General features: G+C 36.8%; 1 protein-coding gene across 2 annotated transcripts in view; it reads right to left on the reverse strand.

The window, feature by feature from the left end:
- Positions 1 to 4,129: 4,129 nt before the first annotated feature.
- The window catches only part of SESN3 (sestrin 3), a 73,885-nt gene continuing 54,810 nt past the window's right edge, over positions 4,130 to 23,204 (reverse strand). Inside the window, exons 7-10 of one of the 2 annotated variants that reach the window (XM_022562074.3) lie at positions 17,747 to 17,886; positions 16,733 to 16,923; positions 14,201 to 14,345; positions 4,130 to 12,142 (exon numbers count right to left, since the gene is read on the reverse strand). In XM_022562074.3, the coding sequence (XP_022417782.1) occupies positions 12,056 to 12,142; positions 14,201 to 14,345; positions 16,733 to 16,923; positions 17,747 to 17,886 (563 nt within the window). In that variant the 3' untranslated portion in view covers positions 4,130 to 12,055. The remainder of the gene's footprint in view (positions 12,143 to 14,200; positions 14,346 to 16,732; positions 16,924 to 17,746; positions 17,887 to 23,204) is intronic. The other variant, XM_022562075.3, reaches the window with a different exon arrangement.

The raw sequence follows: 23,204 nt of genomic DNA on the forward strand, positions 1-23,204 counted from the left end.
CACATCCATCACTTAATCGTTATCTGTTTAGGTATTGCATGGCTAGAAGGCACCAAGTTCCGAAGGGTCTCACACTGGTCCTGGGCACCGAAAGAGTCTCTGCGCACGTAGGTGGGAAGGTAAGGCCTTGTATGGCAACTGTCTGCTTTGAGTATGTTAAGCTTTACCAATCATGGCCTGGAGTACATCATCCAGGGGGATGTGCAAAAGTATTCAGGAAATTATTCAAGATATTCAGAAAACATCCCAAAGAAGGCATCACAGTTACCTTGCAGATCTTGTTTCCATGCTGCCCTGAAATTCTAGTTGGGCTCTGGTTGCCAAGGAGATGCTATTGTTTTAAAGTGGGACACATCCATCCCTGTGCTAAAGACCCATTGAAAATGGCTTTCATCTCCTTTTCCAAATGAATAAATACAAGTCCTTTAGCCTGGCCTTTCAGACCCTGCACATCTGACCAAATTACAATTTCCAAATTCATCTTCTAATGTAGGTCCCGCACACGTGCACTGCATGTTGCAGCAGACTTTTGCTCCCTCCGACCTCCTTGCCTAAACATGTAGTTCCTCAATCTCTGCAAGTCCAAATCGTAGCAGTTCTAGAAGTGCCTGTTTCAATATTCACTGTTTTAAAAGCCATCACTGTTAACAGCAGACAAAAATGCAGGACTCTCCTCTTTATTTGGCATCTGGTTACTGAGTCTAAGCTCGTACTGCTCGCCGCACAACAGGCCAATAATCGAGAGACGAGTTGTTGAGGCAAGGAATAACGACTTTATTCGGAAAGCCAGCAGACCGAGAAGACGGTGGACTCGTGGCCTAAAGAACCATCTTGCCTGAGTTAGAATTCAGACTCCTTTTATACTAAAAGGGGAGGGAGTAAAGTCAAACACGTCCTGGCTCCCATCAGCCTCTGGAGGAGATGTGTTAATTTCTTCCTCCCTGCAGTCATTCACAGGTGGACCTGGTCAGGATGTTTCCTGTGAGCTAAACAAAGGTATTTTAGCTTAATGCTCATTACCTCGGAAGGAAGGTTCTTTTTAACTCTCTAAAATGGGGATAATACCTGCTTGCAAGGGGGCTATAATAAAATAATGTATTTAAAGTTCCTAACATTTAGATAGGACACATGATAACTTGATAAATGATGGCTATTTTTACGACACCACATTACAAGCTATTATCTTCTTTCCTATGCTGTCTGATGTTGCCTGTTTTACCCTCTTACCCACACTTCCCCCTTCTTAACGACAAGGGCTATGTCTTCTTTGTTATTACTGTTATCTGTATTTACAGATGAGGAAATGGAGGAACCACAAGATCAGGTAGTTTGTTCAAGTCCAGATAGTTCCCAATGGTGGAGTTGAGATTTGAATTTATTCTAGGACCTGCTCGATAAACCCCAGCACTGCACTGCACTGCCTTATCTTGGCGTGGACTTCCAGGAAGCAAGGCCCGAGAACAAGGTTTCTTTGAGATCAAGTGGCTGGAGTGGAGGACCGGGGGAGTGAAATAGGAAAAGGAGGAAAGAGTAGACTGGTATTCGATTCCACCAGGCCCTCTGAGTCTCTGAACTGCAACCTGGGAGATGGAAAGAAGGAAACACTCATCCCTTGTCTCTAGTTAGTCACTGCTCAGGGGTTAACTGTTAACTCCCTGCACTTGTGGTTGTGCATGACCAGTGTCGAGGCAGGTCCATCTGGCACCCTGCCACAAGCACTCAGAGCAGCCCCGGGGCAGGAAGCCAGACCTAAGAGGTGCTTTCCCACTGTCTCTGGGAAAACCTGGCCCCAGCCTGAGCGGAGCTGGTGGCCACAGCACAGGGCAGGAGGGAGTTACCGATGGGCCACGGTAAAGTGGTTGGCGTGTGAAGCAGCTGGTGTGTGTGGAGTGGCTGGCACTGCTGCCTCAGCAAATAAAGGAGACAGTCAGTGGGCGGTGAAAGTACTGTAACCAGGAGACTCTGCCTGAGTTTCCTCTTGATGTGAAGACGAAGGGTTTGTTTATGTTTATTTTAGAAGCAGGCCAGTGTAAGAGGGAGTATTAAGAATTCTTGTCTCAAATTCCTTTTAAAGAGTTCTATGGATGAATTAAAAAAAAGAAGAGGGACTTCCCTGGTGGCGCAGTGGTTAAGAATCCGCCTGCCAACGCAGGGGACACGGGTTCGATCCCTGGTCTGGGAAGATCCCACATGCCACGGAGCAATGAAGCCCGTGTGCCACAACTACTGAGCCTGGGCTCTAGAGCCCACGAGCCACAACTACTGAAGTCTGCATGCCTAGAGCCCATGCTCTGCAACAAAGAGTAGACCCGCTCGCTGCAGCTAGAGAAAGCCTGTGTATAGCAACGAAGACCCAGCGCAGCCAAAATAAATAAAGTAAGTAAGTTTATATATTTAAAAAAGAGTTCTATGGAAAGATTTGGGCCCACCTGTGTTTTGAAACATCTCAAGTACATGAGATTATGGGAGGAGAAAATTACATACATTAGAAACTATGACTTTGCATTGGTAACTTCCACCATACAGAATGGTCCTAAAAATAAAAAAGTAACACGGTTGTAAGCTTTCCTGAGTCTTCTTTAGGATCAGGCTTATTGTTCTCTTTGGAGAGACTTTTGGCCTTTAAATTGACAAGTCCTGCTTTTATATATTGGTCTGTGAGCCTCTCCCTCGGGGAGCATCTTTTAAATCGTAAGGCCCATTCAGGACTGGAGGAAAAAAAATCTATTTTTTAAAATTTAAAAAAAGTTGCAAGTTAGCCAGAGAGGTAAGTTATCTAACCTCTTGTTTGGAGCACGGACTATCCTTTTCTTTTTCAGTTAAAATGTCCTGTTGAGAGCATAGTCATTTATATCATTAACCTAGGAAACTTAGGCTGAATTAAGGTAGTGAAGTTTAGTATAAAAGTGGCATCAGAAAGATGGAGTTCAAATTCCCACTGTGCTGATTCTAAGTGCCAACTCTTGGGCAAAGCTCTCAAGACTCAGTTCCCCTTCTGTAAAATGGCATCGTTTCTTTACAAAGTTATTGTGAGGATTAAATGAGATCATATATGTGAAAAGATCAAATACCCACATAAACAAGGAGTTTCATTTTACTTTAAAAAATGGCTCAAAGTTATTAATCAATTCCTAGGGAGCGAGGGTCAGAAAGCTGGAGTTTGGACTGGGGGAGAAGTGGAAACTTAGCTGTTGGCTGAGTTTGGTCCGATGTGTCCTGTCCTTTATCTCTCCCAGAGGTTGAATATTATTGAAAAAGACAGACTCTAATTAGCAAGAAGCTGGTTTTTGCTGATCTCCCAGTACAGCTGGACGCATGGCACAGAGGGAGAGTTCTTGCCTTTGCTATGAATTTTTATGTAATCAGTGAGCTAACAGAAGTAAAAGGGGCTCTCCTTGGAATACGCTGCACAAAAGGCTTTGCACATCCTCTATAACTTTCCCAAAGACTATTTTACATTTCTACTTGGGAGTCTTACTGTCAACCTCACATTACACATGTATAAACCCCCCTCCCCCCAAATTCTCCTTCCTAACTCTTTATTTCAATTAGCAACAAGAGTATTCTCTGGGCTTTCTCATTTATTCACTCAGAGTCTGCACACTGTGCTGCATATTTCAAATATATTATTACACTTCACCTAATCTCAAACAACCATCTCAAGAAGGCATTATCCCCCTCAGATTGTGGGACAGAAATCGACGTTCCTAGAGATCAAATTCCTTAAGGTCACAAAGCTAGTAGAAGGTGAAAAACGAGCTTTGAATTCAAGCTCTGACCCCAGGTTCAATGCCCCTTTCCTCATTCTACCTTACTATTTTTGGTTAATAAGAGATAATAGTGAAACGAATTTGCCTATTGCTGAGATCATAATGGACATTTTCAAAGGTAACAATAACTGTACGTTTTGCACAACTTACACTATTGCAGTATTCCATTAATGCAGTATCAAGTGACTGTAAGAAATATCACAAGAAAACTGGGTCAGGAAGAAATAAGGGGGAAAAAATGACTCTTACAATGCTGATGTCTTTCAGAATGCATGTCCAGTAATTTAAGCAGAAACAAACCTAGGCAAGAATGCTACTCCAATATTAATTTAAATATATATATATAAAAGCAAACAGTGTTCAGTTTTGCCAATTTTATTGAACCAATAAAATTCCTACTAATAACAATGAAATAAATTTCTGCAAGTATAAATGTGATACAGTTTAACAAAACCCATTGTTCTGTACCTATAAATAGATTTTCAAAATGTCATAAAAAGTGCAGTTATGAATTGTTAACATGTTAATACACAGTTCCTTTATTTCAAATGTGTTTGCCTTGACTCACCAACAGTTCCTTCTGCATCTGTTCAAATAATATTACCCATCCCTCCAAAAAAAAAAAATAAAGAAAAAAAAAAAAGAGGCATTAAAGCACTAGGAATATTACACAAAAACTGATCCATTCAGGTCAGCTTTAGTCAGAACTGTAGAATCAGCAACATAAGAAAAATAAAACCTAGTTATACATACAAAAAGCTTTCATGGGTTCTATAATCTTCTTAACTGCTGACTTATGTGGAGGGCATAATAGTTGAAAAGCCTTATATGGTTAACTAACTTAGACTATATCTATAGCAGGGTCTGATTTGCCAGAACAAGTTTAAAGTGGCTGTTTAGCAAGTTTGCTATTTTCAGAATTGAAACTATAAATGTATGACCGCCATTTGACACTGAAAATTGTGTGAATCCTAAATTGCATCAATGATCTATTTGATAAAAGCTTATTCTAATTGAAAACCTTATATAGTAAGAGACTGATAGATATATAGCAGTCTTAAAGATCACGTCATCCGCCTCACGTTAGTCCAAAGTCACGTGCTTCGTAAAAAAAAAAAATTACAGTAACAAAGCACAGGACTACAAAGGCAAAACATCACAGCTTCTGGTTACATGGAATAAAAAGTACCAAGGAACGCAAAAGATAATTCTGTATTAATACTGATGAATTAAAGAACTATAACAGACGTTTCACAGCATGCTACATATATCACTCACAACTTAAGGATAAAATGATGTCTAAAATTGAAAGATAAGAAGTTGGCAATCTGATTTCATGTGCAATTCAGCTACAAATTCTTAATATATACATTCATGATGTAGCTGCTCTGCAAAATCAGGTTAAAAAAAAAAAAAAGAGATTTCAAGTTCAAATCCTATTTCTTAAGCTAAAGGATACATCCAGTTCTTCCATGACCAGGAAAGTTATTTTCAGGTTTGAAGGAGCTAATCCCAGTAGCAAGGCCATGTTCCAAGTTGACCTGACAGGGTTCTTTGTAACCTTGCTCCAACTGTGCATGTGGCTGTGAGTATTCTATTAGCATGGAGAAGATGCCAAACTGGCTTGTGGTTTGCTTTCTGTGTCTATCTTATCGGATTGAAAAGAGTAAATGTGAGGAGAAAGAGGAAGGGGAAAATTGCATTTTCTTTCCAGGGAAGATATATGGATGTAAAGGAAATTATCTGCAGTAGATATAGAGTTGGGATGACTTTCTTTCCTTGATGAACAAGGGTACCATTTAATGCTTACCCTTTATTTTAGCGAACCAGTGAAATTCAGAAAGGAGAAAACAGTCTCAACATTACGAAGGAAATTTCTTGGCTACCCAACTGATACATTTCCTTTACCCTACCTTTTGATCCTTTCTTATCAGATTTGGGAGTCAGTTGACAATCTGTAAAGACTAACTCAAGAAAGAGACGTATGACCAGTTCCATTCAGTAAGTGTCATAATGCATATACTTAAGCTAATCGGCATTCATAAACAATATTTTAACATTGAAGACTAGAGAGTGTCTCTCCTTTTGATATTCTTTCTGTTAAAATTATACATTCATTTTTTAAGAGGTTAAACTGAGGGGTGCAAGAAAATAGACTGTTTTAGCAAATTTATATACCAAAAATTACATTTATCATATTTAGACTTACTAACATTTGATGCTGTCCTATGAGCTGTAAAATGGGGTGTTTGTTCTAATGGCTATTTTATAGTATGCATTTTATTATTTCAAAGATTTCCACAAGCATTGAAAAGAATCAGATAGGCATCCCCCCGCCCACCGCCCCCATATTCCTTCTTTTTTCAACTCTGGACTTCATGGTGGTGCAGTCATAATTAAAGCTAGAATGAACACTTCATGACATATGATTTAATAAAAACCATCCTTTCAGTCTCCATCATTCAAGTCTCATTTCTTAACTAGGCATCTATTCATTTCTGGGCCCTTAAAGGAATTGACTAGACTCTGTTATCAGGTTGGGTTTTTCATGAACGGGCGTGGAAGGCCATCCAAATACCACTGTAGATCATAATAATCTGTACTTTCAAACAAGGGGGGTTTGTCTTCAGGTCTATAGATAAACACGCCCCACGTTAGAAGCCTGACAGTGTTCATCTATGGACCACACTGAGCAGGCACTGGCCAGAGAGGAAGACCTGATGCTTCTTCCTCTTCTGTGCGTTTCCTGTTCCTTAATGATACTGTCTAGATATACCGGAAGTGCAGCCATGGTTGAAAAGGCAGTGCATTCCCTTTTCATCCCGTAGCTCATTTTTCCGCATGAGAATAGGGTAGGAATAGGGGTTAGAAGCTTAGTCTAAACTAGGGAAGCTTAATCAAACCATTATGTAGCCAATTTTATGGTATTTTATCTATATTATAAATCAAATGGTCTTCTGTGATCCAGTGGGACCACCTAAACATCCTTTATCATATGTCCTTCTATTGGAAATGTGTTTCAAGGCCCAAATGACACCAATAAAACAAATGTCTGAAACACCACCCATTTGTATGCCAGAAACTTCCTGTTCCATTGATAGGTTACAGATCAATCTGGATTGCTGGAGAATTTTCACTTTACATTCATATAACTTGGACTAACCAAATATAGATCCAGGTTAAGATGGCAATTCAATCACTTTAAAATCCTGCTAAATGCTAAATTCTGCATGGTAGAAATAGTTCAATTTCTGTATCACGTATAAATATAAAGATTCCTACTTTGATAGAAGGCAAAAATCTTCTATGATTTATTTAAAATATGGAAGTAGTATTACTGAACAACAGAGAGTGAATCCATGAAAAGGTTGGATACTCTGAGTTTATAGGCTCTTTGGGGATGAGGTAGAGGAGAGCAAGATATTTTGGCAGCTGGGAAAGGGTAGAACAGTATGGGATGGACGAGATTACACGTGGTGCTGCATCAGATCTGGTAGGGTGTCCAGGGCAAAGGTTAGCCAAAATATAGCTAGACGGTAGAGGGATTTCGAGGGAGTTGGGACAAGTCGTATTCCTCATGGATGGAGAAGAAGTAACTGGGAAAAGTAAATGCTGGTGACGATCAGCAGGTGGCTGGTGATGTTTCGTTTGGATTGTGAAAAGGCGCTCAGACCAAGATGGGCTGAGGGGAGGGGAAGAGAGCGAGCGTGGTAGAGGTCGAGGCACTTGGAGGAAGAGAAAGCAGGCAGGAAAGGACGGGCTGAACGTAGGCAGAAGCTCCCACAATAGGAAGTGCTCCTTTAGATTAGGTGTGTGATGCTGACGGCAGCCACGCTCTTAGAATTATGCTCCACGTGTTCTTTGAAAGACTCTTCCTTCCTCACAGGTTTCTGCCTTGACAGGTACCTCTACCTCTATGATCCATTTCACCCCAGATATTTTTGTTCTAGGTCTCACCTGAGCGGATACTACTAACGAAGCCAAATTAGCATGGAAGTAAGCTCCACATACAGGGGGCACTGAAGTTCTGTTGACCGAGATGAATACATTCATGTTACAGTACTGTTTTAAGGAAAGATTATTTGATTCTCAGTCTCCAGAGGGATATAATCGGGAAACATAGTTTATGATTATGGCCACCTAGAATAGGTTCTGACTATAAAATTCGGTAACTTAAAACTCGATCTGAATAGAGGAGCCATATACCTTTCAGTTTACTGTTGAATTATACTGTTAGCAAATTTCCTCTACTATTTATATAACATTATTGTTGCATAATTTTCGCTTCATGCAAGACCGTCTATTTGCATAAAAGAAGAAAAGTCCCCTTAGATAAAGAGAAGAGTTTAAGGTCTTGCTTTCCAGAGGAATGATTTAGAATTGTCTTTAAAACACAACATAAAACAAAACAAAAACCTCATTTTACTAGCACAGTGCAAATCATTTTTATAATATGCACTGAAATGTTTTTTTCCCTCACGAATTGTCCTTAGTGTTTAAAAGAATCTTACCATCATGTATGCATGCGCTCTGCATGAAAGTGGTGAACTATTTTTAAGTACAGATCTTTAATTGTTCGTTGATAATTTCATTTTGCTGTGGCGTAAAGATCTAAGATTTTGGATTTAAAAACTCTATAAGGTGGGAAAGTTGCTCAGGAATATTGTTAACTAGCTGTTAGAAGCATTTAAAATCTTTAAGGGACTTAGTTAATTACTTTGTATTGGGGAATATTTGTTTTACAATGTTGTGTTAGTTTCTACTGTACAGTGAAATGAAGTAGAGTTCCCTGTGCTATACAGCAGGTTCTCATTAGTTGTCTATTGTATACATATTAGTTAGTGTATATAGGTCAATCCCAATTTAAGGGACTTTATAATACAATTAAACTAGGGGCTCTGGTTCAAATACGATTTTGATATAAAGCTGACATCGAGTTTTCTGTTCTAAGACAGTCCTGTGTTGCTCTGTCACTATTATTTGAGTTTAAAGTCATAATTACAGGCCAAGGCCATGCCCCAGATTCCACACTAGCCATTCTTTATTTAAAAAGTACCCCAAATGGGACAAAGATTCTTCCTGAGACTGAGATAGTATCCTTAGCTCAAAAAGGTGAAGAAATAATACGTTGTCCCGTCTCAAAAGCCTGTTTTCCTCTAATTATCACGAGTCCATCTGAGGAAGCACCATCTGAAGGCTCCGAGGAGGCACCTGCCTGGCCACTCCCGCAGTCAAAGGATTGGGTTCAAGACTTACTTTCAGAGAGGAGAGTAGTTGGATTTTCCTAAGGTGATCTGAGAAATTGAGTTATAACTGGAAGTGGGAAAATTTGAAATTCAAAAGTAAACGGCTATCCACCAAGCATATACATCAGTGGATTATTAGACTATTTTGAAAATAATAAGCCACGGAGTTAGAGACTTCCCATTCACGTGTGCTTTTCTCACGCACACCCGCACATCTCAGTTTGGCACAATGCAAGCCCAAGGGGTGGGTTAGCAGATCGTATAGTCACATCAATACACCAATTGAACCAGATACCTCTTTTAAAAATATCACATTTTAATATAAAAAGCTATACTATAAATTACTACATAGTAAATTCAATACTCTGAAAAAATACCACCCTGGAAAACCGCATCCGAATTTCAAGTTTGCATTAGCTGAAGTTCACAGCAAACTCGCTGTACAATGGATTTCACAACCTGGAAGGCTGTGCGTGCTGCATCTTGGCAGGTGCTTTGGCACCTTCAAAGTCAACTTTTCTAGGCTGATTCAGTGAGGTTCATAAATATATTGTTTTGTCTTTGTTTATAGTTCCAAGTCAACTGATTTTCCTGATTAGTGATGAGACAGATCAATGCTGAGCTAATACGAAACCTTGCTAGGAGAGAGATCTAGTAAAGGCACTAATATTTCCATAACCCAACTCCAACTACCTACATTTCCGGGGGTTGGGGGGAACACAAAAAACAAAAACTAAGTGGCCATTTTAGTTACTTAAACCTTGTTTCCCCTTTTGGTCTAAAGCTCATATGGTGTTCTGTGAGAATTTCTCCTCCTTTTCAATATATAAAAATCATTTTTTATCCTGTAATACAGGTCACCTGCACAAAAACATAGGGATATTAACTGAAAGAATTCTAGTTAAAAAAAAAAAAAAGTCAAGAGTAAAGGATATCCTGAACTTGAAAGTTCTAAAATTAGGGAAGTCAAATGGACATGCATGTTGTCATTCGTATTTTGCCATTCCCCTAAAGACTTTCTTCGTATTTAACACATATCTATATAATGTGATATGGCATAAAATCAACATATGGTATACACAATAAACAAAACAGACTAGATCTGACATGAGTTCTTTGAATAATCTCTTTAAATAAACCACCCTGTCTTAAAAAAAATTAGCAATTTTTTTCCTCACGTGGAAGATTTCAAACAAAATCCTGGAATCTAAAAATGCAGAACTATCTCATATTCATAGGTTTACAGTCATCTTTCTATTTTCTTATCTAGAACAAAGCCTAAAAGAAAGCAACCTAATGGATCGTACCAGAAAAGGATGATAAATGGAAGGGGAAAATGATTGAACAGAACACTAGTCCACAATTCTTTCATGAGAGAAAAAAAGTAAGTCCTAGATAACAAGTAAGTCTAAAATGAAATCTTTGTGGGAACTCTAACGGAAAATTTTAACTATCTTATTCACTATGAAAAAATGGATCTGTTTTAAAACAATTAGCATGTTTGTGTAAAATTCAAGTCACCCTTAGTTAACCAAAAAGTGTTTAAGCAGTGCAGTTGTGTCCTACTGGATAGCTGTAAGCATCTCTTTAGGCACTTCACTGGTTCATTAACATAATATAAATTAAAGCTATAAACACATAATGTTGTGCTCTGTGAAGATAATCTAATCAAGCAACATAAACCAATGCAAAAATGTGACTTTTGGGATGCTTTTTCTTCCCTTAAGACTTGAGATCTTTTTTAAACCAGTTGTCCAAAGAGATTTTTCTGGGGAAGGGGATGCTTTGGCATTATGAAAGGAACATTGTTCAACCCCAGGAAGGCAAAAGCCTTGGGCAATAAAGAAATCTGAACCAAATTTCTTTATGGCTCTGTGTTAAAAGGACACTTCTGCAGTGACATAGTAGGGGGAAAGTCTGTTGAGTATTTTTTTTTTAACATATTGCACTCTTTTGTTGTTGTCGTTCAATCACATTAATGCATAGAAACACAATTTTTACCTTTGAATAATAAACCGTTTAACCTATCATAAGAAAAACCATGGAAAATAAGTTCTAAAAGCCTAACAGGAAAAAATATAGGTATATTATAACCTTCCTCCGCTTACTGCAATATAGAAAACACTATGAGAAAAGAAAAATGTGCAAAGAAAATTTTTGGTCAGTCTTATGTGGGTACATGTTTATATGTGCCAACTAAATGAACTGTATGTAGCCCTGCAAGCACTGATTATTTCTGATGACTGAGGATTACTGTCAGTGATAGAAAGGATTGTGCATAATTCCACTTTTAATATATACATCTGATATGGAAAACGGAAACTTCTGTTTCAGAAGAGAAAGAAACTAGCTGAATTTGGCATTTCAGTAGCATGCTATAGAATTCATCATGATCAATTTCACATTAAATTATGGACAATGGCTGTATCACATTTCATGTTATCGCCAATAGCAGTAAAAAAACCCAAACAAATAAACAAATAAAAAATAAACAGTGCCTGACAAATAATCTCCTGGGGACACAGATGAGTGTCCTGTGAGCAGCTTAGTTCAACAGCGCATGCTTCTCCTCCACCAGATTTAGGACACAACATTAAAATTCTAGAATGGCCAGAGGAGGTCATTCATTGCTGAATTCCGATATCTGAAAAACAATTGCTTGAGCAGATTGTAAGCGCTTTTCCATATTAAAAAAAAAAAAAAAAGGAAAGAACAAAAATACACATACACACAAACCCCAAAGCACTGAAGTTAAGCATTAACAAACCAGGTTCATGATTTATGATCAGTATCCAAAAACCCAACTATAAACAATGCCAAGTAGTGCTCCTCAGTATTATTTTTGCAATTGTTAGTCATGTTAAGCATCAAGAAAAAGAAAATACATCATTGCACATTACAGCCGCCCCCAAAAAAACGGCTAAAACTTTGACACTAGAGAATTGAATAATGTTTGATGCTACATCACAAACAGCTTCTGATGTATATCCTATGTGAAAAGGTCTTTACACATATATGACATTTTCCCTGGATGATGCTTCAGGTCAAATGCCGAGTTATGGCACGAAGAGCATAGAGAAGCTCAGCTTGCATCCGTGCTTCCATTAGAAGTAAATTTACGTGAACCTAGAAATGAAAGTGTTACCAATTTAGTGACCATCATAAACAACTGAAAAAACTTTAATTTTTTTTTCATATATCAGACATTCACAAATGTTTTTCATGGGTATTACAGACACATATACAAACACACATGCCTGGGCATATTTATGCATGTACATGATGTAATACTCATAAGAAAACTGCGTTTATTAAAAAAAAGTGAGCAGTAAAAATGACCCCTAAAGTCTTAAAAAGTCCAATAATTTTGTTAGGATCGATGTTATGTAAAGCCAGTCAATCTTTTGGGTTATAAAATAAAACTAATTTTTACAAATCACAGTTTTCCTACAAATTATACTTTCTTCCAGTTGTAAAATTTTATATGGCTAAAACTCAGCCCCACATTTCTTATAGCCTATGCTTATTCCTTGGAAGGCTTTTAAAAACATTTCTTACTATTTACAGGCATACCTCGTTTTATCATGCTTTGCTTTATGGCACTTTACAGGTACTGTGTTTTTTACAAACTGAAGGTTTATGGCAACCCTGCGTCAAGCAAGTCTATCGGCATCATTTTTCCAACAGCGTTTGCTCACTTTGTGTCTCTGTGTCACATTTGGGAATCCTCACAACATTTCAAACCCTCCACCGGCAAAAAGATTATGACTCACTGAAGGATCAAATGATGGTTTGCACTTTTTAGTGAAAAAGTATTTTTTTAATTAAGGTATGTACACTGTTTTTTAAGACATAATGCTATTATACACTTAATAGACTACAATATAGTGTAAACATAACTTTTGTATGCACTGGGAAATCAAAAATTCATGTGACTCCCTTTATTGTGATATTCACTTTAGTGCAGTGGTCTGGAACCAAACCCATAGTATCTTTGAGGTATGCCTGTACTTGGGAGATATTAAAGTGAAAATGTGAAGTTTAAAGCAGTTTGGAATTAGTGTCTGGTACTCAGATATGCACAGCTTGCCTAGAGTCTTTCAGATACAGCTGTGAACAAGCACCTAACTTTTTTGGGGGGGATACAGCTCACCCGATAGGTTAAATTATATACCCACATATTTTCAAAATGTTTACAAAGAAATACGTTGTGATATATTTAGATTATTTTGATATCTTTCTATAGGTTAGATGTATTGTTGGATCTATTCTCTTGATGAGTAAGGAGAATTTCTAGATACCACCTAGTAAAGGGAGAAAATCTAATGCAAACATATAAGCAGAGCATAGCGATCCATCTCGGAGAGATGCTGGAGGCAAATGGGTATTTATATGATGTGTAATCGGCTCTAAGACTTCAAGAAAGTCTGCTAGGGATTGAGGTCATAACATTCTTTATCAAAGTCATATGGTTACTGAGTGAATATTAGGACCCTAAAAAGGTTTTCTTACTCTCAAGCTTAGAAACTGTGATATAAATGGAAGATTCGTGGCCTTTAAGGTCAAAGACCTAGGATTTATAGCCATACTTATACTGTACTAGTATATTGGTAAAGATCCTTAACATTTATTAGGTCTTAAATAAGGATTCCTATATATTTCAATCCAAAGAAATATCCTCATATAATAACATATTTGGCTCAAAGATCCAAATCCATTATATTGTCAAAATACCAAATTACCAAATTGGAGTGAGAAACCCTTGTTCTAAGAGGTTAACTGTAATGGCTAGAGTGAAAGAATCTCTAAATGGATATGCCTTCTGGGCATACAATAATATACAATTATAGCTCACACAACATCTCTGAAGGTTTGATTTTTACTAGTAGGATGGTGGACAGTTTCCCAAATGTCCTTTTAAAATATCAATATTCAGCTCCAATCTTTCAAAGGCCAATGCTAAACTTTTACTTTATACAGCACACTGGACAAAACACAGAACCAAAATTTAGTTAATAAACCCTAATGTAAAATCACTGAAAGAAAAACAGATGGCCAGATAATGCCACTTCCATTTCTTTGATGGAGCTAATTTATTAATATTTTCATGTATAATTTTTTCATAATCATTACTTCTTATATTGAATATTTGTCTACGATAAAAGGTTTAGTCATGAAACACACCTTTTCTGAGTGTTTGAACTGACGCCAGTAACTATCATACATGCGCTTGGTAGTCCTCTCAGGATAGCAGGTCACTGTCTTAATGTAAACCTTCAGGCTTCGTTCAAGTAATTGATTAACTTCTCCATAATCATAGTCATCATACCTATAAGCAACATGACAACAAGCTTTAGAATGACAGAATCAAAATTTCTGATTTCTAAAATTATACCAAGACACAATAATTATCTAGTAATTAAATACCAAAAGCTCATTCGTTAATTCACCTAACAAATAGTTACCGAGTGTCTATTATGTGCCATGTTACTCCCCTAGGCACTGGTGATACACAAATGAACAAAATAGACAAAAATCACTGGACCCGTGGATTAAATTCTACTGGAGAAAAAAGAAAGAAATGAAAAAGAAAACCATACAATGTATCAGATAGTGATAACTGCTATGGAGATAAAATGCAACTGGAGGCTGGGAGGGGAATTGTGATTTTAGATAGAGCGGGCAGGAAGGCTTCTCTGAGATGCTGACATTTGAGCCCTAAGGCAGGAGTCTAGGGCTTCCCATTTCAAGGAAGAGAGGATAATCAATTGCGTCCAATGCTACTGACTAGTCGAAGAAGATGCTACTGAGAACTGACCATGGCAAGGAGCTATGCAGAGGTCATGGACAACCTCAGTAAGAGCAGCTCTGTTGACATAACAGGAGTAAAAGCCTGATACTGCAGTCGGTTCACAACAAAATGGGAGATGAGAAAATGGTGACAGTAGACATACAAAGCTTTTTCAAAGAGATTTGCTGTGCATGGGAGCAGAAACATGAGGCGATAGCCAGAGGGAATAGAAGGATGAAGAAAGGATTTTTGTTTTTTGAGATGATGAGACAAATAATAGCATGTTTATATACTGATGGGAAAGATCTGATTAAGAGAGTAAAGTTGATTATGCAGGAGGGAGAAGGGAGAATTGCTAGAACAGGGATCTTCTGAAGATGAGAGGAGATGGGATTCTATGCCCAAGAGCATAGGAGTATAGACAGTTCATCCATAATATGAGAGAAGAAAGAGCAAACAGGCACAGAGGCAGATACAAGGGTAAATGTAGTAGTGGGGGCTTGTGGGATTTCTCTTCTATATTTTCTGTTACTTTCTAACCCAAACATAACGCTTAGTTTAAAAAAAAAAAAAAAAGCCTCCAGGATTTTATATAAACTTTATTTAGTAGCATCCAACAGAGAAAAATAATTGCCATAATATTTGTTATTTATTGTCTTAAACATAATAAATATTTATTGCAACTGAATTAAAATCTATTAGTGTTTATTTTTCTTAATTAGGTTGGTATAATATCTGTTTTAAAGTGTGATGATTCTTTCTAGAATGGTAAATGGGCAAATAGCAGATTTATTATTTACCATTGTAATAGTGTCCTTTAGGTGGACTATTTCATTATTAGTTGATTTTTCAGGAAATTTGGGATCTTTTAAAAAGTTATAGAAACCACATTGCTTAACAAATTGAATTTTAATTCCATTCCATAAAGGCTTTCTGATACTATATCAGAAAGGATATAGTATAGAGTCGACTGAATGTATCCATTCAGTTGACTGAATGAGGATTTTCTTCAGTCAACTGAATGTATTCATTCAGTTGGCTGAAGGGGATTTTCTCTTTCTGCAAATCCCTCTCCATAAAAGTCTTCAAAAACCCAGCTCAAAAAGGATGTTCTCCAAAAGAGCTTTCCTGATTAGACCATTCAGTCTCGTTCACTCATTGACTCCCTGTCCTCTCAATTCTAATTTTCTAAATTTAGAGACCACTAATTTATATTGACTTACAGTTTCGTTTCAGTGTTCTTTTTTTTTTTGCGGTATGTGGGCCTCTCACTGCTGGGGCCTCTCACTGCTGGGGCCTCTCCCGTCGCGGAGCACAGGCTCCGGACGCACAGCCTCAGCGGCCATGGCTCACGGGCCCAGCCGCCCCGCGGCATGTGGGATCCTCCCGGACCGGGGAACGAACCCGTGTCCCCTGCATCGGCAGGCGGACTCTCGACCGCTGTGCCACCAGGGAAGCCCCGTTTCAGTGTTCTTATGTGAGCTTATGTGAGCTTTATGAGGGAGGACTCTACCCTAGTTTTATTTATACCTTAATTACCATTCCTCCAAAAACTAACCAACCAACCAACCAACCAGCACTTCTTACTGCCATCTAAAGGGACATAATATATACATTTTTAAATGTCCAGTTCGTCCAGTAAGGTTTCTCAAATTGAGTGATTCTCTCCTATCCGCAATGATTACTGATATTCTTTTCCCTTCTTAGTAGACTCTAACTACTATAGTTATATATGCATGTTAAGATTTGTAACAGTTAAACAAAGAAAAATGCTTTTCTATAAGACAGAATTAATTTTTAAAAATCAGAAGTCCACATGTAATATTTTCTCCCCAGAAGCATATACTTCTCAATGGGATGGAAGTAAGACGCATGCCAGAATTTTCACTTAGAAACATATAAAACTGTCTCCATGATGACCATACCTGATTCCGAACATACAGTGAACGTAGTTAAATAAAGCTCTGCGCAGCATGGTTGTGTCAACATCCTCATGGGTGGCCATAGTGTTATAGGTGAGATTGTAGACCATGCGGAACTTCTCATCAAGAAGATGTCCAATGTCAGAATAAAGTCTGTTCACCAGGGAGAACCCATGATTTTCCCAGGTATAGTCCTAAAAAAATAAAATGTATCTCCAATTACAAAATGGTCACTCTCCATTTAAAGTCTATGTTTTTAAGTATAACTACTGAAGCAAGTAAGTGGAGATATTTCAAAGTCCGTAATTCTTTCACTAATTCCAAGTTTGCAGCTTTACCAAGAATGCTTCACATCAGTTTGTAGATGGGAGTGCTGTGCTGTTTCCTCGGTGGGTCCAGGGTTTGGCACACTGGTGATGAACTCTGGTTACCTCCTGTCGTCAAGTACTATGCAAACTATGCCGTCATTTGGAAGGACCCCAGAAGACCTTGGAATATTTCTATGTGACTAAACCTACTCAGTGACACGGATGGTTAGCAGATCATATGAAGCAAGCATGGAGGAGTCTGTCTTTATTCACACTCATTCTCTTTTTATGAACCACATCACTACTATGGCTCTTTTCTAGGGCTGGGGAGGGGGTGGCCCTTAAGCCCGTAACTACTGATGTATATGATTTTATTACAAAATGCCTTTTTATTATAAACGTGAACATATCACTCAATTTCCTCCCTGCCCTCTCCAAAAAAGGACATTAAACAACTATCATGTAATAATGCAAGTAACTGAATAAAGCAGTTTCCTTTTGCCTTCTAAGGGGGTTAATGTTGAAATAATAATCCATCAACTGGGACATCAAATTAGACAAGGCCAAAAACCAGGTTAAATATATTTACAGATTCTATCGAAATGCTCTATTAATTTATTTAGAAGTCAATTTATTTACATTTCAACATTTCACAATTAAAATGACAGTATCTCTTCTCCAGTTCCTCTGAATTAAAGGCATCTCATACCTGAGCTCGGAATGTTGGCAAATGCTCCTCTCCTCGTCTGGCAAAGTCTTCATACCCAAAACCAGGGTCTTCGATATATCGGGAGACATCAGATGTTATAATCATGTCATCCTCAAAATCTAAGGACAATAATGAACAACCTAGTGTTAAGGAAACCATACGGAGTTAGAACAAATGAATCAGCTTCATTTTCCTCCACTTTTTCGCTTAGCTTTTCCATGGCTTTCCAAAGCGACAATATTGACTACATGGCTTAAATTCACATAAAATACCTTTACCTGACGTTTTGAATACAATTTCATTACCAAATATTTGCAATCGCAACATTCAGCTGTAGTTACCCAGGCAAAAAATTGACTAAATATCTAAATAGTAGTAGTCAAGGATCAATACATGTGTTTTACTTATTTAGAAAAGGAAGATAGCACAGGCCTTTGAATATAAAGCTTAAAAAAAATTTTGATCTCTCCAGGCGATGAAGTAGGATGTGGGGAAAGAGAAGGGATGAAGGTGAAAGACCACTTAAAATTGAGTTTAATGTTAAGATGAATTTTATTAAAATTAGATGGTGTTTCATCTGGATGTATTCACAGTGAAAATTAGTTCAATAGAGTTCATTTTTAGCTTACAAAGAGGCATCCAGGGAGAACTTGTAAGGGTTCACAATAGGGAGGAAAGTAGACTTTTGGGTACCACTATTATTCCCTTAGTTGATTTGGGTGCTAGTTAAACAGGAAGGATCAGTTTGTGTGTAAAGTTCATTAAGTTTTACACCTAAGATACATGCGCTTTTCTGTGTACATGGAAACAACAAGGTATACAATATATGAAGTAAACAATGTGCTTCTGAGGCTGTGATTAGAATATTATCAAAATGGCATTCAGAAAGACAGAAGACTATAATAATATTTTAAGACAGTTGACTTCTGTATACTTGATAATATTAAAAATTTACCACTGAAAAATTGTAAATGCCCAATGCATGTTCATTTGATTTAAAGATAATTCTTTTTTAACTTATTTTTTTTCCCTAGGTTAGTCTGTCTTTATAATTACTCTTTTTCTGATTTCAACCACTAAAAGGGAATGAACAACCTTTATTTACTACCTTCTACTCTAGAAAATGAACACATATTTTTCAAAATAAAACACTAGTTTCTTCCACATAAAGAACAGTATTTTCCTAATAAGTGTTTTAATTAATATTAAATAAATTTAACATTTAATTAAATAAATATTAAATAAGTAGTTAATGAAGCAATTTTGTGACATAATAAAAATTATAATCCTCAAGTGGACAGTCTTAAGAAGCTTAAAATACAAGTGGAATTACAGTAATTCATCTGAAATACCTAATAGACTAGTAGTACCTGAATTATCTTTAATCTTTGCTACTCATGAAAATCCTAGCAATTATTCTTTTCTCATGAGTTTTGACCCTTCCTTAGTTCCCTTGGCATGGACTAATTAGGGTGCTTAATATAGGCAGGAAAGCTCAAGTGCCCAGGCTACCCAACCTAGGAAGCAGCTTATTAAAATCTTACGTAACTTATTACACATAAAGAGAAGAAACTAGCATTTGTTGAGTACTTACAATATACCAGATACTATGCTATGTACTTAATATCTATTTTTTCATTGTTTCATTAATATGAAAAGAAATATATACTTAAGAAATAATATGAAAATAAATATATACTTAAGAAATATATACTTAAGAAATAAAACTAACTGTAAGTTACTAATACCATTATCAGTACTGAGTGTCAGTAACAAATACAGTGTGGGTTAGTTTAAGATGATGTGGGAAACTTGTATACATTAAACTACTTAAACTGATCTGAAGCTTTTAGGTGACTTGCAGTTCTCCGAAGAGAAAGCTCAGGCTTCTTCCCACCCAACCCCACAACCACTGTCCTGTCTCCTTGTGTTCCAGCCTCTGTTCAGATAAATAGAAACACTTAAAAAATGGTGTTTTCAATGCATTATCTCCTAACATGTATGGACGACGTTACGCTTTCCTGAATTCAGTTCATCACATAATAAATATAAGTGAAGCCAAAAATGTAAAATGTAGTAGCAATCACTGAGGCTGCTATGAAAACTAGGAGTCTTGCAGGTTAAACCAAGACCAGTGAGTAAGTCTCTGATAAATAGGTTCTATAAACTAATTTTATTTATCAGTTCTATAAAATAAGCTTATTTTATAGAACTGATAAATAAGTTCTATAAAATAGTTCCTCTCTTGAAGTGATCTTCCCCCTACACTGTACAGCCAGGTGGTCTAATTTGGCGGACATCGATCCTGGAGTTGACTATTACACAGCTGGCTCCTTTGACTTTGCTCTTAGCTTTTGTTTTGCTCATACATATTTCTGAATTGTCACAGGAACTTTAAACATTTTAAAATAAACAATAAAGAGTAAAACCAAATATGATAGAATTTATCCTCCAAATAATATCCATATATTCATTTTCAAATTAGGAGTCAGTCAAGATCTGTGTTCTAGGCAATTTTGTCCATAGAAGGAAATATACAAAGTTCTCTCACACTACAAATATTTTTTTCCTAAATTTACCTTAAGAAGTTAAATTTAAAAAAAAATGTGTCTGATCGACAAATATAAAACTCTAATCTTAATTCTATCTAAACAGATATTTCAAACTCTGGACTCAAAATATGATTTTACGTATTACCTGCATTCTTCTGCTCCTAAGAGGTGGCTACTAATATACTACAGAAAATACTGTGTTACAGTAATGGAGCACCATTCTAACTTGGAAAAAAAAAAAAAAAACAATAAAAGGTAGTTAACTCTGTTATCAAGCTACAGAATTCTCCCCTTGTAGAACAATTTAAACATTTATTTTCTCCAAGAGGTTTGAAAAACTATTCTTAGAATCTCTGCATGGAATCTAAAATGCTTTTATCACACTGATCAAACCAAGAAACTTGTTATAGGGAAAAATAAATTTCTATTTCCATTTTAAAACATAGTAAGTCTATAAAAATAATTCAATTAGCCACATACTGAGTCATTTTTCTGTTATCTTTGTGTGACCAGCAAATTTAGTACTGGGAATGGTGAAGAGTTAATAATGAAACAATTTATTTCCTTGAATAATTTATAAATGATGCAGCCTTTTCTGTTAAAACCAGAACATAATTTTTGGCTAGGGTCTAAGACTTGCTAGTCAAAATTCACTATAGAAGCTAGAAGTCCTTGCTCAAGGGTCCAAGAAGGTAAAATATATTTTCAATACTAAAAAAAGAAACCTAAAAGAAATAAAACATTTATATGTCCTTTAAGCTCTAATGGTCTTAGAGAAGCTTTAAAAAATTAATGTCTATGCCATGTTTCACCACTATTCAGCTCCAAGTATTTTCTAACCATTGTAACTTCTTCCTTCACTCTGTGCTATTTAGAAGTATACTGCTTAATTTTTAAACACTTGAGAAGTTTCCAGTTATTTTTGTTACTGATTTCTAGCTTACTTCCATTACAGTCAAAAGTTATGCTCCATGAAATTTTAATCTCAAAAGTTGTTGATATTTGTTTTATTAACAGTATATGGTTGACACTGGGAAATTTTCTATGTGCGCTTGAAAAAATGCTATATGTTGCAGATTGGGATACAGTGTTTTATATATATCCATTAGCTAAAGTGTGCTAAATAAGTTTAAATACTCTCTGGATTTTTGTCTACTTACTATTTCAGTTATAAAGAGGGGTATATTAAAAATTTTCATACATACACACAAAAATTAATGTCTAAAAGTGAATAGATATTACTAACCTTAATACAATTACATTTTACAATACTGGTTTACCTAGAAGGCTCATTACTTTCCTTTGTCCCATTTGTTTTCCCTGGATGATTTTTATAAACAACGCTTTTGATTTTAACTCCCAAATATATGCTGATAACTTCCAAAACTTTATCTTGGGCTTAAAACCCTCTCCAGCTCAACACTTGCTGCTCCAAGTGTGGTTTGCTGACCAGCAGCATGGGCATCACTTGGAGACGTGATAGAAATGAGGCTTCTCAGATCCTGGCACAGATGGACCAAATAGAAATCTGCATTTCAACAAGATTCCTCAGTGACTCAAGTGCACATTAAAGGTTGAGAAGCACTGTATGAGATGTCTCCAGACTGGAAGCTTTAGAGACATCGCAACTCAACATGTCCAAAATAGGGCAGGTTACTTGCTCTTTAAGGTTAGAAAGGTCATCATGATAAGGCCTCTACCTACCTAATCAGCTTCCTCCTCACATTACCTACCTCGTGAGTTACGTCCTGCACCCAGCATCCTGTTTCCTTATCACCGTGCCTTGGCTCAGGCAGGTATGCTGTTTACCACCAACTCCCCATCCCCCAGCCACTGTCAGACTCCCTTGCACTCAAGTCTCTAAGATTTAGCTTCGAGCCAAGCAGCTGGAGGAAGTCTTCCTCTAGGACCCCTTCTGTCCACACTCCTCCCCCACCACGACTGGGTCCATATACCCTTCACATTCTGCCATGTATTGTAATTATTTCTTTCTCTCCCACTAGCAATGAGAGCCCCCCCAGAGGGCAGGAATCATGCCTTATTTATAGCCTGGAAAGCTTAGTACCTACCACCCTGCTGAGATTACATAGGGTACAATAAATGTTTGTAGTATGAATAGTAAATCAATAACCAAAACAATAAGCTTCTTTATATTTGGCATTTCCTGCTCATTAGAAGCTCTGAGAAATTATTACTAAATATACTCAGTTTGGTAGATAAAATCTTTCATAAAAAAAATCATTGGGGAAATGATAAAAGGGGTTCTTGTTCTTCCTGGTAAAACTTCTGAGAGCTATTGGTCAACGCTATATTTAACAAACAAGTCATGGCCAAATCAATTACCCTCAGGATTTATGAGACTGACTAGCTTTATGACTAGTCATTTTGAAACCCTCTTTTAAACCAAGGGAACTATAAAAATAAATGTTATGTAGATTGATGACTTTGGAGGGTTTAAGCTTTCAAAGTCTATTGAGTCTATGCTATTTTAATAACATTTACTATGTGGTGTTCAATATCTTTTTTAGTCATAATTGGAAAGTTTCCCTCCTATTTCAAAGTCTCTCAGAGTATTAGGAAAAAAGTGTGTTCTTAAGACTAGAGCAAAGAAGCCTAGCTTTTAATACAGAATGAATTCCTCCAAATTTAATCTAAGAAAATGACCTAAATAATATATTTTTATAAAATTCCAAAGGTTTCTCCAAAGAAATGCAAATGCAAGTGCAGTATAATTTTAGAACTAATCTGGAAAAAAGTGGCAGTGTGAGAACAATCCTCCCACATAACTCCCCACCCACAAAAAAGGCAGAGATATTTCCTACAAATTACATCTGTCGAAACAGAATTTTACTTATCATTAAAAAACATTACAAAAGTAGGATGGATTAAATATTCCTATCTAACCT

Source organism: Delphinapterus leucas, chromosome 7 (assembly GCF_059928025.1).
Source record: "Delphinapterus leucas isolate spDelLeu-1000000601 "Yukka" chromosome 7, BTC_Dleu_Yukka2, whole genome shotgun sequence".
In the NCBI taxonomy this organism is placed as follows: Eukaryota; Metazoa; Chordata; class Mammalia; order Artiodactyla; family Monodontidae; genus Delphinapterus; species Delphinapterus leucas.